The following is an 18,727-nucleotide window of genomic DNA, read 5'->3' on the forward strand; positions in this document are numbered from 1 at the left end:
TAAACCCAATTCCTGACCATATATACATATATACGATTTGGCAACAAGTTTGAAGAAAACATTTGGTATTCAATCTATTTGAAAATCTCCATTTCACATAAACCCCCCTTTAGAGATGGTATCACAAAACTATGATTTACATAATATATCAACATTTTTAAAGATAGAGCCCTTCAGACTTTAGAAGAGCTTTTCCTCCCAGTAAAGGCTACCCCCACTCACTTCTTTAAATACCTCCAGATTATGCACTTTATCATCTCGGAAGAAGATGGCCCTCTACAATCATTACAAGAATTGCGTGATAAACAGGGAGGGTTTATATCTTACTTGGGATTTTTTTCAAATCGGTTGGAAAGTGTTACAAATGTTACAACGCAGAAGAGAATAAGACATTGACTGTAGTTTTGAACAGTTGAAATGGGAACACTTTGTATTGGTAGTCAGTATTTCTCTTTTAATACTAGACATGAAACCACACAATACAATCTCATTCATAGAATGTATCCCTGACAGTCCGCCTATAATAAAGCCTCAGTACTCCCAGTTCTGCCCAAGATGTAAAACCGGTATAGGTACAGTGATCCATGTGTTCTGGATATCTAAAATCATATTGCTCCACTACACTCAATGTAACATCACAGGAAAAACCATCCCAAGCAGAACCAAGAGTAACCCTACTGGGCGAGACATGACCTTAAATGTATTAGAATAGTATATTATTTTGGAAGAGCCAATACACTGTAGGTTGTTTTGGTAGACATTGATAATTGACCTCTTCAAATATGAGAACTTGTTGGAATGGGAAGCTTCTGCTACTGTACACTGTACAAACGTGCATTTGATCCCATACCGTTGGCTAATTTAAGGATTGTCTACTTCTGGTAATTATGCATCAGAATCTCTAAGTCTATAACCCTGAGCAAATATACTGTGTAAGTCCTACAAAGGCTGAAAGTTTTCCAAGGCTAACATCTACTTCTGTAAACAGTAAGCATGTTAACACCACAGTAAAATACTGGAGCTTATCTACTTGTAGGGCGTATCACGTGTTCACGGAAGAAACATCAAAGCTCAGAATACCACATATATTTAAACCAATAGAAAACAAGATGAGAATTTTTTTTTCCACTTGCCTGGCCTATCACTGCTTATACTTCCTTTAATGGAAAATTGTACACAGGGCATGATATCTGTGAGTAAAACCTGTGTCGCTGTCTTGTAACTCGTGGTCATCATCACACATGGACGGGCTGCACCTTTGTTTGATTGTTTTCTTAGGTAATTATTTTGATACAAATTTTGGATGAATTATTACAAATACATCATATTTCCATTCTCATTGTTTGTGCTGAGCAGGAACTTGCGCCTGCTGTTGTGTGAAACCCCGTAACACTGAGCACATTTCAATCTGCTTTTGTGATTGTTTTTATTTTCCAGTAGTATCCTGCAGTCATGATTGGATCTCTGGATCAGAGTTGGAGGTGACAGTCAGAGCAGGAGACAACATCACTCTCTACTGTGACTGCAAGTTATCAAGTGGAGTTCACGTAGTGTGGTACAGGAACTGCTCTCATGACAACCAGCCTTCTCTTGTCCTTAAAAGTACTTCATGGACAAAAACAAAAACCACTACGATTGAAAACTTACTGAATCCCCTCCCTCGTTTCCACTTTGTGAGAAACCTTTCCTCTGACTCCTACGACCTGCTGATCAGTAACATCACTGACTCTGATGATGGCCTCTACTACTGTGGAACTGAAGGGAATAAGGTGGAGGATGAACAATACATTACTAGCAGATCTGTTAACCGATATGGCAACACAACAACAAGGATCTTATTCAGTAAGTACGCTGCTCTGGTTTTGTACCTGCAAGATCAATGTGTGACTGCAGTGAATTTAATCATTTGACTGAATAATCATGATATAGTGTTTGAAAATGTGCCCAGATATGACCATCATGAAGTCTACCATACCATAGCATTCATACGACACACACACTGCACATGAAGGTTATTTGCATCAACAACCCCAAATCCGGAGTGAAATAGTGTATAATAGTTTTTACAAATAATTCTTCCGATTTCTGGGGCCGCATGTATCTGAAGTGTTGTAAGTGTTAAATGTGCACCCAAGATTTCCCATACGTATTGTTTTGCATCGTGAGTTCAGGGATGATTTCACAGAGGACAGGCTCAAACAATGTTAAAAGTTGCACCTTTAATGCTGGAATGAGCTGACAATCTGATAAAGCAGAGACATTATTCAAATGAAAATGGATTTACTGTATCTTTAAAAGGTAAATCTGAAATGGAGCCAAAGTTGACACAAGTCTACCAACCAAGCAGGGTCAACACTGAGCAATGGGTCTTTGCAAAAAACAATGCACTATATATATATTATGTTCTTTCTGCTCAATGAAAACTTGAGTTCTTTAAAAACTCAACTGAATTTAATTTAAATCCAAAGGGAAGAGATGGAGATGTTATGTTCTGCATTATTAAAGCTATGTGGCGAGAGAGAGAGAGAGCGATCCCAAACAGAAAGCTAATTATATTCTAGTATAGACAAATCCCTGCGGCAGGTTGATTACGTGAGAAGTGACACCATTCCTTCATCTAGAAGACCCTTATTCACGCGCAATCAAGCAGTTACTGTAAATGGCTGAAGTGTCTAAAGCGTGAGTCATTGCTAACCCTCATGGAGACTTCACTGTGAATGGAAGTGAGTAAAGATAAAAAAATTCTCAGGAGAATATATGGCAATGTTGGTGTGTTATAATAATGTATTACAATATCTTTACTTGGACTTGGTGTTTTTATTCCTGGAAATAGCTGTGTTCTTAGTTCTTGGGATCAGGGAACAGCTATTGCTGTTTTGGTCTAATGTCTAATGAAGCTGATCGACACAACTTTGTTTTTGATTCAGACAGTGAGCCTCATCACGATGAGACTCCACGAGACTGTGGTGTGTGCTGGATGCTGCTGTTCTCTCTGTGTCCAGCGTTTGCTGTTCTGTCCTCTCTCCTCTCCTCTCTTCTGGTTTATCGCCTCTGTCACAAAGAAGGTAACTACGGTTTATCTCACTTTTTAAGCTTAACTTGTTAATATCAGAAATGTCTGTGATGATTGAGTACAATATTAATTTAAAGCACAAAGAAACGTTGATTCAGAAAAGTCTCTTAATGTGCTGTGCGAGGTGTACCATGCTGTAGTGATGCTGTATTGATTTCTGCAGCTAAAGAACCTCAAGCTGATCAGCAAACACCTCGAAGCAGACTGAATCAGGTAGGTGGAACAGTAGGATATAATGAATCATGGCAGGAAATCAGAACACGATCACAATTGTAAACAACAAATGTCACATTTTAGGATGAAGATGTGTGTTACGCTGCACTGGAAATCCGTCAGGTATCACAGAGACCAAAGAAGAAGAAAATCCAGAGTTCTGACTTTAGCACCTATTCTGCCATCAATACTTCCAGGATGTAAAGAGTTGAATTGAATTGTATAATGATGATTAATGATGAATGGTATAATTAATTAGTGTGCATACGTATATAGACCATGTTGTCACTTATCTTCGCCATTTAAAGCTGAGCAACAATCTGCATCATCTATGACTGTATGAAAATGTGTATGCATAAAATGTAGTTGTGGAAAGCGATGATGTTTTTGAAAAGTTGATACTAAACTCTATTTCTAATTTCCTTACAACACTTATAATAAATACAAAAACTCCTGATAGAAAAGCTGCTTGTTGTTGTTGATTACAATTCAGCTACAGATTCCCTTTTTTGATTGAAATCGATCCGTAACATTTCATAATGGCTGTGATGGCTGCTTGTCTGTAATAAGACATGATCGCTGTTTTCAGGGCAATTTCCTGTTTTTAATCTCAAATTACCCATCAGCCCCTCCAGCAGTAGAGTTTGATACAACTCCATGTATTTTTTTTATGTTGGCGGTCATTCTGCTACAGGGAATAAAACATAATATTATTGAAAGGTCATATAGTACAAAAGCCAAAACGCCTACTTAAATGTTCTTATTTATTTAGGGATGGCCCTGCCACAAAGTTTCCAAGAAGTTACAAGACAACAAAGTGGTGACGGTAAAGCCAACCTCAACCACATTGTGTAGTACCTTGGAATCAGTAAGGCTACAGTGACAAACATCACCTCATGCGACTGCAGAGCTTAACGTGCAGACAGACTGAAGCTGCAGATTAGTGCACAGCTTCACTGTCCACTGTACATGTTGCGAATACAGATAATACTTCAAAAAGACACAAGCACACACAAACCATGTTGTACGTGAGGTGTCTGTTAAAGTGAGGGCATGACAGTTGACAGTTTATAGTGCATCCTTGAAAACTCACTTTGGATCTAAAATAAACAATTTTGAAAATATGACTTTCCAAAAACAAGTGGTCTCTTTGTGACCACTTTTTGACGGGCAAGTTAAGCCTAGTTTACCAATCATGATGTTAAATGTCCATTGCTTAAGTCAGGTTATCAAAGTACTCCCCTCCACATAGTGTCTTTTAAAGGCACTATCTGCAGGGGTGCAGCACGACAGATGCTAGATCTAAAACGTGTGTGAGGTTTCTTTCAAACGTGTCAGCAATTGTTCAGACATCTTCACCATCATTATTCCCTGAACAAAAAACAGCAAAAAAAAAACATTTTTCTTTATTTAAATGTATTTGACAATTATTCCATGAACCTGTCTCCATCACAGGGTGCGTAAAATGGATAACGCTTCAAAAATGTGTGGTCACATAGCCAATTTTGCCTATAGTTGCCTAGAAACAAGAGGTGGCTCAACTTCCCTATGGCTCAAATCACCCTGCTCGCCACTTCTGTTTGTCGTTGTTGTTCTTTTTACATTAGTGTACCTAAAAATGCTTTACATGTATTTTTAATTGGCTGTATAAATTGCTAGATTGAGTATTTGTTGACAGCAGCATATTTATTTGGGAGCACTTGAAAACTTAAAACAGAGAGAAGGGTTGGGAAATGCTGATGGTGTAATCTCTGCTTCCCACACCAGCTCCAGGTGAAGCTCTTCTGACATCTAGTGGAGATATTAAGTAATAAACCAAAAACCCCACGGCATGAGGTCTGACCACCCCCCTCCCCCCCCCCCCTCTAAATTTGGTTCACTATAGCTGCAACTAGACATCATAATAACAGCAACACATTTCTCAGCAGAGTAGAGTCATATCCTTCAAATGAAATTAAGACAAAAAAAGACTTTAATTTTACAGCTAATGGGACATTACCTCCAACTGATATTTCATTTTTGCTTTTTCTACTGAATATTATGCAATAAATGATATTTGCAGACTCTTTAGCAGACCATGTCTACATTGACACAACAGTGACAATAAATTCACAATTTACTCATTTATACTCACTACATGTCTTCCTTCATTCTTTCATCCTTCACAGAGTAGATTTGTGTTTTATTTCCTTTCACAATTTAAATAACAAGTAAAACAAAATATCAGATGTGCACATTAACCTCTAGATAGAAAACCTGTTTGTTGTCATATTTGATTGAAATCGATTTGTAGCGCTTGGATATAGTTGTGATGATTCTAGCTCTGCAACAAGACACAAAAGCTGTTTTCAGACAATTTCCTGTTTTTAACCCCCCCCCCTATTCTCTTCACCAGTGGTTTAATACATTTCAAAGAAAGCTGTACAGGAAACCCACAGTGGCAAACATCCCCTCATAGACAGACTGAAGCTGCAGACTAGTGGCCTGCTGGAGTTGTTAGTGGAAATTGAGTTTAGTTTAAGTAATGTTAGATGGTATCATTTATGTCTAACTACAGTCACGCCAAAGCTCTACAGCCACCTAAACTATATTTTAATGCATTTCTGAATCAATGCCATATCAGTCACCACATCAAAACTGTTGAGATTAAATGAGGTCAGCTCTGGTTGCACTGTGTAAAAACATAATGTGTTTGCAGACAGATGCAGAGAGTGGTTTCATACACATATACTATGGTCAGTGGTGTTATACTTAAGGTGCACTGTCCAATTGCATTGTTATGTATAAATAACATATTTTTACATTGTTGGATGGATAATTGTTTGTTAAACAAAATAAAATGTATTTTGACTTATTCTTTTACTTATTGTAGACAATGTCAGCTAATTGTTCACATGCTCTTTATATGTTTAATGAAATTAATGAATCTATTTTTTAGGGGGGGATTGTAAGTCTTGTATTTGTGTTTCCATGTATGAAATGTACATTTTTTATAAAAAGTTAACATGTATAATGATAATAATCGGTGGCTGAATTGATCTGTCATATGTTATTAGAGCTGGGTTTTGTTAAGATGCACTTTTGTATTGGATGTTGTAAGTAATTGAAATTGTCACTATGCTGAATTTCTTCCACAGAAGAATGAGAGATGTGACTCGAAGATTTATTAGGCATACGTATGTATTATATATCCTGTTCAACACTCAGTGTCCTATAGAGCCACACACGCACCACAAACCACTATTAAGGACTGTGGATTATGATTAATCAACCCATTGTTGAATGTGTAAGTATATTTCACACTCTTAAATGTTTGTTATAGAGTATGATCTACTCATTCACCGAAGGGACTTCTATGTTTCACTAAAATCCAAGCACATTAAAGATTTTATGACTTTGTTTATCCTTTTTACAGTCCAGAACAGCCGCGGTATCCAAACGGTTGTGCAGATGTGGGAGGAGCATTTAACCTCATTGAAACATAACAAACTGCCAAGGAACAAAGAACCTGTGCTGGTGAGTAGAGCCGGGGCTAATCTGAGGGTTAGGTATCGGGTGGGTGATCGAGTGTGGTAGTCACATAATGTGAAGGGAGTGAAAGTCTGAGGGCATCTGGTGGGCAACTAAACTGCACAGTAATGTCATTAAAGTATCGTGGGAATATATGTATTGTTTAGGCAGCAACAGAACCTGATTTGTGCCACAACATAGAGAAATCATTTGGTTAATGAAAACATAACAAGACATGATATTCCCTAATTTGGTCATCATGTCCAAACAGTGATATGATATTCAGTGCATGCCCTCAAACTTGCACAAAATGACATCCGAAGAAAGATCTATGAATCACTTTATTATTTAAAGTCAAGCCCTTTGGTTGAACCAAATAAGTTCCATAATACACAGTTCATACTAAAATCAAAAATACATGTTTTTCCTTTTTCCTCTTGTCAATCTAGATTGTTTTGGTCTAAGATTGCCAAATGTTGGAGATAGCGTTCGTAGACATGTCTGCCTTCTCTTGAATATAATGGAACTGGATGGGACTCGGCTTGTGGTGCACAAAGTACCAAAGAGATGCATATAAAAAACTCAACAGCAATATTCATAGGACTGCAGAGCTCAACATCCAGTCACACTGAAGATGTAGACTAGTGGCCTCAAACCAACCTGTCAAGAAACAAACAGGCCTTTGTAGTACATACACAGTTTAAAAAACTGTACTAAATAACCCACATATTATGTGTGTGCATGTGCATGCTCTCAGTGCCCACGCTTCTTTACCCATTAAGTACTTTGGTTGTTGTAAGTTATCACCATGGAGGTTTAACACCAGAAGCATCATCTAACCTCCTCAGGCAGATATCCTCTGAGGTGAAATGTGCTGTCAGGGACTGAAAGGCAAGACAAGGGTGCAGTGTTTTATATATTGTCGGGGTCTAATGAAAAAAAAAAGAACATGTATTGATTTCTGATCCAGTAAGTTAAAAGGGTATCGTTAAGGATTTCTTAGTGGAGGGTCAAATCCATATTATTTTACACCCAAAGACCTCTTCATTCAGACATTTCATTTGCCAGACTTTCTACTAAATATGATCAATGTAATGCTTCTCACCATTCCCACACAAAGTACAAAAGCACGACTGTAGGTATTCAGTGCCCCAGTTAGAAGTCACAGTGTCGTGTCATATGAGAACATATTTACATCAACACCCTCACTTAGAAACACACCAATAGACAAAAACCACAGAAGAAAATGTTCCGTTCAACTAGCCAATCATAGCTTTTTTTCCACTTGCCTGGCCAATCACTGCTTATACTTCCTTTAATGGAAAATTGTACACAGGGCATGATATCTGTGAGTAAAACCTGTGTCGCTGTCTTGTAACTCTTGGTCATCATCACACATGGACGGGCTGCACCTTTGTTTGATTGTTTTCTTAGGTAATTAATTTGATACAAATTTTGGATGAATTATTACAAATACATCATATTTCCGTTCTCATTGTTTGTGTTGAGCAGGAACTTGCACCTGCTGTTGTGTGAAACCCCGTAACACTGAGCACATTTCAATCTGCTTTTGTGATTGTTTTTATTTTCCAATAGTATCCTGCAGTCATGATTGGATCTCTGGATCAGAGTTGGAGGTGACAGTCAGAGCAGGAGACAACATCACTCTCTACTGTGACTGCAAGTTATCAAGTGGAGTTTACGTAGTGTGGTACAGGAACTGCTCTCATGACAACCAGCCTATTCTTGTCCTTAAAAGAACTTCATGGCCAAAAACCACTACGATTGAAAACTTCCTGAATCCCCTCCCTCGTTTCCACTTTGTGAGAAACTATTCCTCTGACTCCTACGACCTGCTGATCAGTAACATCACTGACTCTGATGATGGCCTCTACTACTGTGGAACTGAAGAGAATAAGCTGGAGGATGAAAAATACATTACTAGCAGATCTGTTAACCGATATGGCAACACAACAACAAGGATCTTATTCAGTAAGTACGCTGCTCTGGTTTTGTACCTGCAAGATCAATGTGTGACTGCAGTGAATTTAATCATTTGACTGAATAATCATGATATAGTGTTTGAAAATGTGCCCAGATATGACCATCATGAAGTCTACCATACCATAGCATTCATACGACACACACACTGCACATGAAGGTTATTTGCAACAACCCCAAATCCGGAGTGAAATAGTGTATAATAGTTTTTACAAATAATTCTTCCGATTTCTGGGGCCGCATGTATCTGAAGTGTTGTAAGTGTTAAATGTGCACCCAAGATTTCCCATACGTATTGTTTTGCATCGTGAGTTCAGGGATGATTTCACAGAGGACAGGCTCAAACAATGTTAAAAGTTGCACCTTTAATGCTGGAATGAGCTGGCAATCTGATAAAGCAGAGACATTATTCAAATGAAAATGGATTTACTGTATCTTCAAAAGGTAAATCTGAAATGGAGCCAAAGTTGACACAAGTCTACCAACCAAGCAGGGTCAACACTGAGCAATGGGTCTTTGCAAAAAACAATGCACTATATATATATATTATGTTCTTTCTGCTCAATGAAAACTTGAGTTCTTTAAAAACTCAACTGAATTTAATTTAAATCCAACGGGAAGAGATGGAGATGTTATGTTCTGCATTATTAAAGCTATGTGGCGAGAGAGAGAGAGAGCGATCCCAAACAGAAAGCTAATTATATTCTAGTATAGACAAATCCCTGCGGCAGGTTGATTACGTGAGAAGTGACACCATTCCTTCATCTAGAAGACCCTTATTCACGCGCAATCAAGCAGTTACTGTAAATGGCTGAAGTGTCTAAAGCGTGAGTCATTGCTAACCCTCATGGAGACTTCACTGTGAATGGAAGTGAGTAAAGATAAAAAAATTCTCAGGAGAATATATGGCAATGTTGGTGTGTTATTATAATGTATTACAATATCTTTACTTGGACTTGGTGTTTTTATTCCTGGAAATAGCTGTGTTCTTAGTTCTTGGGATCAGGGAACAGCTATTGCTGTTTTGGTCTAATGTCTAATGAAGCTGATCGACACAACTTTGTTTTTGATTCAGACAGTGAGCCTCATCACGATGAGACTCCACGAGACTGTGGTGTGTGCTGGATGCTGCTGTTCTCTCTGTGTCCAGCGTTTGCTGTTCTGTCCTCTCTCCTCTCCTCTCTTCTGGTTTATCGCCTCTGTCACAAAGAAGGTAACTACGGTTTATCTCACTTTTTAAGCTTAACTTGTTAATATCAGAAATGTCTGTGATGATTGAGTACAATATTAATTTAAAGCACAAAGAAACGTTGATTCAGAAAAGTCTCTTAATGTGCTGTGCGAGGTGTACCATGCTGTAGTGATGCTGTATTGATTTCTGCAGCTAAAGAACCTCAAGCTGATCAGCAAACACCTCGAAGCAGACTGAATCAGGTAGGTGGAACAGTAGGATATAATGAATCATGGCAGGAAATCAGAACACGATCACAATTGTAAACAACAAATGTCACATTTTAGGATGAAGATGTGTGTTACGCTGCACTGGAAATCCGTCAGGTATCACAGAGACCAAAGAAGAAGAAAATCCAGAGTTCTGACTTTAGCACCTATTCTGCCATCAATACTTCCAGGATGTAAAGAGTTGAATTGAATTGTATAATGATGATTAATGATGAATGGTATAATTAATTAGTGTGCATACGTATATAGACCATGTTGTCACTTATCTTCGCCATTTAAAGCTGAGCAACAATCTGCATCATCTATGACTGTATGAAAATGTGTATGCATAAAATGTAGTTGTGGAAAGCGATGATGTTTTTGAAAAGTTGATACTAAACTCTATTTCTAATTTCCTTACAACACTTATAATAAATACAAAAACTCCTGATAGAAAAGCTGCTTGTTGTTGTTGATTACAATTCAGCTACAGATTCCCTTTTTTGATTGAAATCGATCCGTAACATTTCATAATGGCTGTGATGGCTGCTTGTCTGTAATAAGACATGATCGCTGTTTTCAGGGCAATTTCCTGTTTTTAATCTCAAATTACCCATCAGCCCCTCCAGCAGTAGAGTTTGATACAACTCCATGTATTTTTTTTATGTTGGCGGTCATTCTGCTACAGGGAATAAAACATAATATTATTGAAAGGTCATATAGTACAAAAGCCAAAACGCCTACTTAAATGTTCTTATTTATTTAGGGATGGCCCTGCCACAAAGTTTCCAAGAAGTTACAAGACAACAAAGTGGTGACGGTAAAGCCAACCTCAACCACATTGTGTAGTACCTTGGAATCAGTAAGGCTCACAGGAAACTTACAGTGACAAACATCACCTCATGCGACTGCAGAGCTTAACGTGCAGACAGACTGAAGCTGCAGATTAGTGCACAGCTTCACTGTCCACTGTACATGTTGCGAATACAGATAATACTTCAAAAAGACACAAGCACACACAAACCATGTTGTACGTGAGGTGTCTGTTAAAGTGAGGGCATGACAGTTGACAGTTTATAGTGCATCCTTGAAAACTCACTTTGGATCTAAAATAAACAATTTTGAAAATATGACTTTCCAAAAACAAGTGGTCTCTTTGTGACCACTTTTTGACGGGCAAGTTAAGCCTAGTTTACCAATCATGATGTTAAATGTCCATTGCTTAAGTCAGGTTATCAAAGTACTCCCCTCCACATAGTGTCTTTTAAAGGCACTATCTGCAGGGGTGCAGCACGACAGATGCTAGATCTAAAACGTGTGTGAGGTTTCTTTCAAACGTGTCAGCAATTGTTCAGACATCTTCACCATCATTATTCCCTGAACAAAAAACAGCAAAAAAAAACATTTTTCTTTATTTAAATGTATTTGACAATTATTCCATGAACCTGTCTCCATCACAGGGTGAGTAAAATGGATAACGCTTCAAAAATGTGTGGTCACATAGCCAATTTTGCCTATAGTTGCCTAGAAACAAGAGGTGGCTCAACTTCCCTATGGCTCAAATCACCCTGCTCGCCACTTCTGTTTGTCGTTGTTGTTCTTTTTACATTAGTGTACCTAAAAATGCTTTACATGTATTTTTAATTGGCTGTATAAATTGCTAGATTGAGTATTTGTTGACAGCAGCATATTTATTTGGGAGCACTTGAAAACTTAAAACAGAGAGAAGGGTTGGGAAATGCTGATGGTGTAATCTCTGCTTCCCACACCAGCTCCAGGTGAAGCTCTTCTGACATCTAGTGGAGATATTAAGTAATAAACCAAAAACCCCACGGCATGAGGTCTGACCCCCCCCTCCCCCCCCCTCTCTCTAAATTTGGTTCACTATAGCTGCAACTAGACATCATAATAACAGCAACACATTTCTCAGCAGAGTAGAGTCATATCCTTCAAATGAAATTAAGACAAAAAAAGACTTACATTTTACAGCTAATGGGACATTACCTCCAACTGATATTTCATTTTTGCTTTTTCTGCTGAATATTATCCAATAAATGATATTTGCAGACTCTTTAGCAGACCTTGTCTACATTGACATAACAGTGACAATAAATTCACAATTTACTCATTTATACTGACTACCGGTACATGTCTTCCTTCATTCTTTCATCCTTCACAGAGTAGATTTGTGTTTTATTTCCTTTCACAATTTAAATAACAAGTAAAACAAAATATCAGATGTGCACATTAACCTCTAGATAGAAAACCTGTTTGTTGTCATATTTGATTGAAATCGATTTGTAGCGCTTGGATATAATTGTGATGATTCTAGCTCTGCAACAAGACACAAAAACTGTTTTCAGACAATTTCCTGTTTTTAACCCCCCCCCCCATTCTCTTCACCAGTGGTTTAATACATTTCAAAGAAAGCTGTACAGGAAACCCACAGTGGCAAACATCCCCTCATAGACAGACTGAAGCTGCAGACTAGTGGCCTGCTGGAGTTGTTAGTGGAAATTGAGTTTAGTTTAAGTAATGTTAGATGGTATCATTTATGTCTAACTACAGTCACGCCAAAGCTCTACAGCCACCTAAACTATATTTTAATGCATTTCTGAATCAATGCCATATCAGTCACCACATCAAAACTGTTGAGATTAAATGAGGTCAGCTCTGGTTGCACTGTGTAAAAACATAATGTGTTTGCAGACAGATGCAGAGAGTGGTTTCATACACATATACTATGGTCAGTGGTGTTATACTTAAGGTGCACTGTCCAATTGCATTGTTATGTATAAATAACATATTTTTACATTGTTGGATGGATAATTGTTTGTTAAACAAAATAAAATGTATTTTGACTTATTCTTTTACTTATTGTAGACAATGTCAGCTAATTGTTCACATGCTCTTTATATGTTTAATGAAATTAATGAATCTATTTTTTAGGGGGGGATTGTAAGTCTTGTATTTGTGTTTCCATGTATGAAATGTACATTTTTTATAAAAAGTTAACATGTATAATGATAATAATCGGTGGCTGAATTGATCCGTCATAATGTTATTAGAGCTGGGTTTTGTTAAGATGCACTTTTGTATTGGATGTTGTAAGTAATTGAAATTGTCACTATGCTGAATTTCTTCCACAGAAGAATGAGAGATGTGACTCGAAGATTTATTAGGCATACGTATGTATTATATATCCTGTTCAACACTCAGTGTCCTATAGAGCCACACACGCACCACAAACCACTATTAAGGACTGTGGATTATGATTAATCAACCCATTGTTGAATGTGTAAGTATATTTCACACTCTTAAATGTTTGTTATAGAGTATGATCTACTCATTCACCGAAGGGACTTCTATGTTTCACTAAAATCCAAGCACATTAAAGATTTTATGACTTTGTTTATCCTTTTTACAGTCCAGAACAGCCGCGGTATCCAAACGGTTGTGCAGATGTGGGAGGAGCATTTAACCTCATTGAAACATAACAAACTGCCAAGGAACAAAGAACCTGTGCTGGTGAGTAGAGCCGGGGCTAATCTGAGGGTTAGGTATCGGGTGGGTGATCGAGTGTGGTAGTCACATAATGTGAAGGGAGTGAAAGTCTGAGGGCATCTGGTGGGCAACTAAACTGCACAGTAATGTCATTAAAGTATCGTGGGAATATATGTATTGTTTAGGCAGCAACAGAACCTGATTTGTGCCACAACATAGAGAAATCATTTGGTTAATGAAAACATAACAAGACATGATATTCCCTAATTTGGTCATCATGTCCAAACAGTGATATGATATTCAGTGCATGCCCTCAAACTTGCACAAAATGACATCCGAAGAAAGATCTATGAATCACTTTATTATTTAAAGTCAAGCCCTTTGGTTGAACCAAATAAGTTCCATAATACACAGTTCATACTAAAATCAAAAATACATGTTTTTCCTTTTTCCTCTTGTCAATCTAGATTGTTTTGGTCTAAGATTGCCAAATGTTGGAGATAGCGTTCGTAGACATGTCTGCCTTCTCTTGAATATAATGGAACTGGATGGGACTCGGCTTGTGGTGCACAAAGTACCAAAGAGATGCATATAAAAAACTCAACAGCAATATTCATAGGACTGCAGAGCTCAACATCCAGTCACACTGAAGATGTAGACTAGTGGCCTCAAACCAACCTGTCAAGAAACAAACAGGCCTTTGTAGTACATACACAGTTTAAAAAACTGTACTAAATAACCCACATATTATGTGTGTGCATGTGCATGCTCTCAGTGCCCACGCTTCTTTACCCATTAAGTACTTTGGTTGTTGTAAGTTATCACCATGGAGGTTTAACACCAGAAGCATCATCTAACCTCCTCAGGCAGATATCCTCTGAGGTGAAATGTGCTGTCAGGGACTGAAAGGCAAGACAAGGGTGCAGTGTTTTATATATTGTCGGGGTCTAATGAAAAAAAAAAAGAACATGTATTGATTTCTGATCCAGTAAGTTAAAAGGGTATCGTTAAGGATTTCTTAGTGGAGGGTCAAATCCATATTATTTTACACCCAAAGACCTCTTCATTCAGACATTTCATTTGCCAGACTTTATACTAAATATGATCAATGTAATGCTTCTCACCATTCCCACACAAAGTACAAAAGCACGACTGTAGGTATTCAGTGCCCCAGTTAGAAGTCACAGTGTCGTGTCATATGAGGACATATTTACATCAACACCCTCACTCAGAAACACACCAATAGACAAAAACCACGGAAGAAAATGTTCCGTTCAACTAGCCAATCATAGCTTTTTTTCCACTTGCCTGGCCAATCACTGCTTATACTTCCTTAAATGGAAAATTGTACACAGGGCATGATATCTGTGGGTAAAACCTGTGTCGCTGTCTTGTAACTCTTGGTCTTCATCAGACATGGACGGGCTGCACCTTTGTTTGATTGTTTTCTTAGGTAATTATTTTGATACAAATTTTGGATGAATTATTACAAATACATCATATTTCCGTTGTCATTGTTTGTGCTGAGCAGGAACTTGCACCTGCTGTTGTGTGAAACCCCGTAACACTGAGCACATTTCAATCTGCTTTTGTGATTGTTTTTATTTTCCAATAGTATCCTGCAGTCATGATTGGATCTCTGGATCAGAGTTGGAGGTGACAGTCAGAGCAGGAGACAACATCACTCTCTACTGTGACTGCAAGTTATCAAGTGGAGTTTACGTAGTGTGGTACAGGAACTGCTCTCATGACAACCAGCCTATTCTTGTCCTTAAAAGAACTTCATGGCCAAAAACCACTACGATTGAAAACTTCCTGAATCCCCTCCCTCGTTTCCACTTTGTGAGAAACTATTCCTCTGACTCCTACGACCTGCTGATCAGTAACATCACTGACTCTGATGATGGCCTCTACTACTGTGGAACTGAAGAGAATAAGCTGGAGGATGAACAATACATTACTAGCAGATCTGTTTACCGATATGGCAACACAACAAAAAGGATCTTATTCAGTAAGTATTATGATCTGACTTCTCTTTTTAAGTTAATCGATAGCATGCAGTGAATGTATCTGATCACTATGGAATGTGCTTTTCATATTCTATTCATGTTCGTGAGTGATCCTGATGTTAACATTGCTCATACTGTATGAGGAACAGGGCCATATCTATATTTTGTGAAGTTGAATCCAGAGTTATACTGACACTAATCTCAAATTAAATGATTCTTCCAACTCAAAAGAGACCTCTTGGGTTTGAATGGGTTGCGATATATTTTTAAAGTGAACAAATTTCCACATTGATCTTTTTATGTGTCAAGAATTTTACAACTCAAACATCATAGAGGTGATGCAGATGCAGATATTTGTTTTTTATGTTTTACTGATTGCAGTAAAAGAATCAAATCAAAGAGAAAGACAGAGAAAAAGGAAAGATGTAATCCACTCGTATTTGTTCCAGATTCCAGCTCTGAATCCAGTGGATGCATTTTGAACCCTGGTGTGTCCTGGATTATGCTGTTCACTCCAGCCTTCACTATTCTCTCCTCCTCCATCTCCTTTATTTTGGTGTATCACTTCTTTCAGAAAACAGGTACTTTTGTCTCACAGTTGTTTTCCCTACTTTTGATTCAAAACAATTGATGTCAAATACAAATTATTTAACCCTTTAGGGAACCTGTCTCATTACTTCCCTATATTTGCAAAGGTGCAGATACTTTGTAATGATGTTGATGATACAATTTTGCAGATAAGGAACCTCAAATTCTCCAGAAAAGATTTGACATCAGGGCACAAACAAGATTGGATCAGGTAATAAACAGTAAGAATTTGGGGATTTTATTGAATCTACACAAGGCTTAATTAGCATCTCACACTTTTAGCAATTGTTTTAATGTGTCGCAGTCACAAATCTTCAGACGTAACGGCACAATAGTTGAACACAACACTTCTAAATAACAAATGTCAAATTGTTTCTCAGGATGAAGATGTGTGTTTCACAAGAGTTGTGTTCCGAGCTACGGATGGACAAACACACCAATAGGCAGAGAATGGACAGCACAAGCACATTTGCTTTATTCAAGCAGAAACCAAATAAAATGCAATGAGTTCAAATTCATCTCCACAGTTTAAGTTGTTTTTCTGTCCAGTTGCTGTCCTGTGCTTTAAGACACGTGCCAATCTGTTATCAGGTTTATAATCATCCAGACAGCAACAATCTCTTTTTTTTGTTGACAAATATGTTACATATACATTTTCACAACCTGTGTAATTAGTTTTACATCATTCTTTATCTTTTATTAGTTAACATCAAGTGTGTACTGTTTTACGTTTAGGACATGTAATAAATGACATATTTTATGAAGATGTGTAATTATAATTGCCTCCTTAATTGTCATAATTAGTACATTATAATACCATGCACTTACTCAATTCTCATTTATAATAAAAATATTATAATTAAACACATTAAGGCTCCCTCCTTAATTTATGCATGTGATATCATTATATAAACGTGAATCCTGATGAAAATAATGAATGTAAGAAATGATCACATTGTAATAAATTGATATGATAGCAGGATGGACATTCCAGTTTTTCAGAAAACAGAAACATGTATAATTTAAATTACTTTTATTTTTGTTACAAAGCCAACTTTTTGATGCAAGCGAAGGAAGTTAATTCAGGATGTTTGTTTTCTTTTGTCTCAGACTGTTGGATGTGGTAACACATAATCGGCATTTATTTTTCTTAACTTATTTGCTGTAATAATACTGATTAATGTAATAATATTTAACATAAATTATAAGGTATATATTATCTTTTTGATTAGCCCAGTAAATATACTAATCAATGTTCTATTATAATGAATATGTATTAAGATTTATCATTTTTACATAATATAAAACGTATAAACTATAACGTGTACAATAATGATAATAATCTTTATGATGACGTTTTTACAACTTTTTTATATGATCCTATATAATCCGGGCAACATTGAATCATTGATAAAAATATCCTGCTTGATCTACTTTTAAAAGATTAAGTTGCATCAGATTATTATATAGATCAAGCAAAACTAGTCTTTCTATAAACTACTTGTTTTGTTTGTACACAAAAAAAATTATGTGCAAGTAAAGTCAACTTAATTGTATTATATATATCAAGCAATGTAATGATTGTCGCAAGGTGAGGGGCAGGATAGCGTCAGAAAATAAAACATTACTCTGGCAGAGAGGTTCACTTGGAAAATAAAGACTTATATTTTCCAGCCATCCAAAAAAAAATTATAATAATATGACTCAATGAAACAAAACGTTCTTTCTTCTCCTGTCTGGTACTGGTGCTGCTCCCTCCTAAACAAAGGCGGGACCACCCACATATAAAGCCATAGAGCCCGTCCTCTAAGTTCAAACCGGCCAATCAGGTCAGCAGAACAAAGAGTCTACAAGTTTAGCAAATATAAATGTTTTAAAGCTCATCTTAAACATTACAACAAGGCCTCAGTACATTCTTCAATGTGTTAACCCAAATACTGCACCCTCAAAACAACAAACTACCAATACATCCTTCAGTACTTTAACCTAATTAGCTGCCAACACATCACCCATCAATCAAATAATCACCTCCTAGAGCCCGCCTACTCACACACCACATATACTGACTTCAGCTGAGGGGGCTTCCTCTGTAGGCACCAGCACAAGATGGCTTCCACACAGGACTCAAATTTAGGTTATGGCCTTTCATGATAGCTGGTCTGTTAATGTTTGAACTAGTTTCAAATGCAACAAATGTATCCTTGTCTTGGTCAATTGAAATTAGAATTAGAAATGAAATAAAGAACTGAAAAACTGTTTACACTGCTTAACAAAAAGGCTAAACAAATTGTCAGTGAGAGAGTTAGTGCTTCATCCCAATGATTTTAAGTGGTATGTTGTGTATTATTTAAGAAGGTAATTCAAACCACACACTGTTGATTGGATATTT

General features: G+C 37.2%; 3 protein-coding genes across 5 annotated transcripts; all 3 read left to right on the top strand.

Moving 5' to 3' along the window:
- The first annotated feature begins 1,171 nt into the window (after nt 1–1,171).
- LOC115014114 (uncharacterized) lies at nt 1,172–3,744 on the top strand. The gene is made up of 5 exons (XM_029440773.1): nt 1,172–1,278; nt 1,438–1,842; nt 2,928–3,065; nt 3,237–3,286; nt 3,371–3,744. Exons 1-5 carry the CDS (start codon nt 1,242–1,244, stop codon nt 3,488–3,490), a joined length of 750 nt encoding a protein of 249 aa, XP_029296633.1. The 5' UTR covers nt 1,172–1,241; the 3' UTR covers nt 3,491–3,744.
- A 4,449-nt stretch (nt 3,745–8,193) lies between these two features.
- On the top strand, nt 8,194–10,689 carry LOC115013231 (uncharacterized). Its single transcript, XM_029439341.1, has 5 exons — nt 8,194–8,230; nt 8,393–8,788; nt 9,873–10,010; nt 10,182–10,231; nt 10,316–10,689. Exons 1-5 carry the CDS (start codon nt 8,194–8,196, stop codon nt 10,433–10,435), a joined length of 741 nt encoding a protein of 246 aa, XP_029295201.1. The 3' UTR covers nt 10,436–10,689.
- Nucleotides 10,690–12,856: 2,167 nt separating this feature from the next.
- On the top strand, nt 12,857–17,081 carry LOC115012718 (uncharacterized). 3 transcript variants are annotated; one of them, XR_003832720.1, is made up of 6 exons: nt 12,857–13,535; nt 13,665–13,765; nt 15,357–15,752; nt 16,200–16,331; nt 16,488–16,549; nt 16,719–17,081. XR_003832720.1 is itself a non-coding variant. In XM_029438487.1 (5 exons), exons 1-5 carry the CDS (start codon nt 15,158–15,160, stop codon nt 16,779–16,781), a joined length of 690 nt encoding a protein of 229 aa, XP_029294347.1. In that variant the 5' UTR covers nt 15,147–15,157; the 3' UTR covers nt 16,782–17,081. The 3 variants fall into 3 exon arrangements, 1 of the variants encoding a protein (XP_029294347.1); XR_003832719.1 differs by having other exon boundaries at nt 12,857–13,765; XM_029438487.1 differs by lacking the exons at nt 12,857–13,535; nt 13,665–13,765 and adding an exon at nt 15,147–15,194.
- Nucleotides 17,082–18,727: the final 1,646 nt, after the last annotated feature.

This window comes from Cottoperca gobio, chromosome 1, assembly GCF_900634415.1.
Source record: "Cottoperca gobio chromosome 1, fCotGob3.1, whole genome shotgun sequence".
Lineage (NCBI taxonomy): Eukaryota > Metazoa > Chordata > Actinopteri > Perciformes > Bovichtidae > Cottoperca > Cottoperca gobio.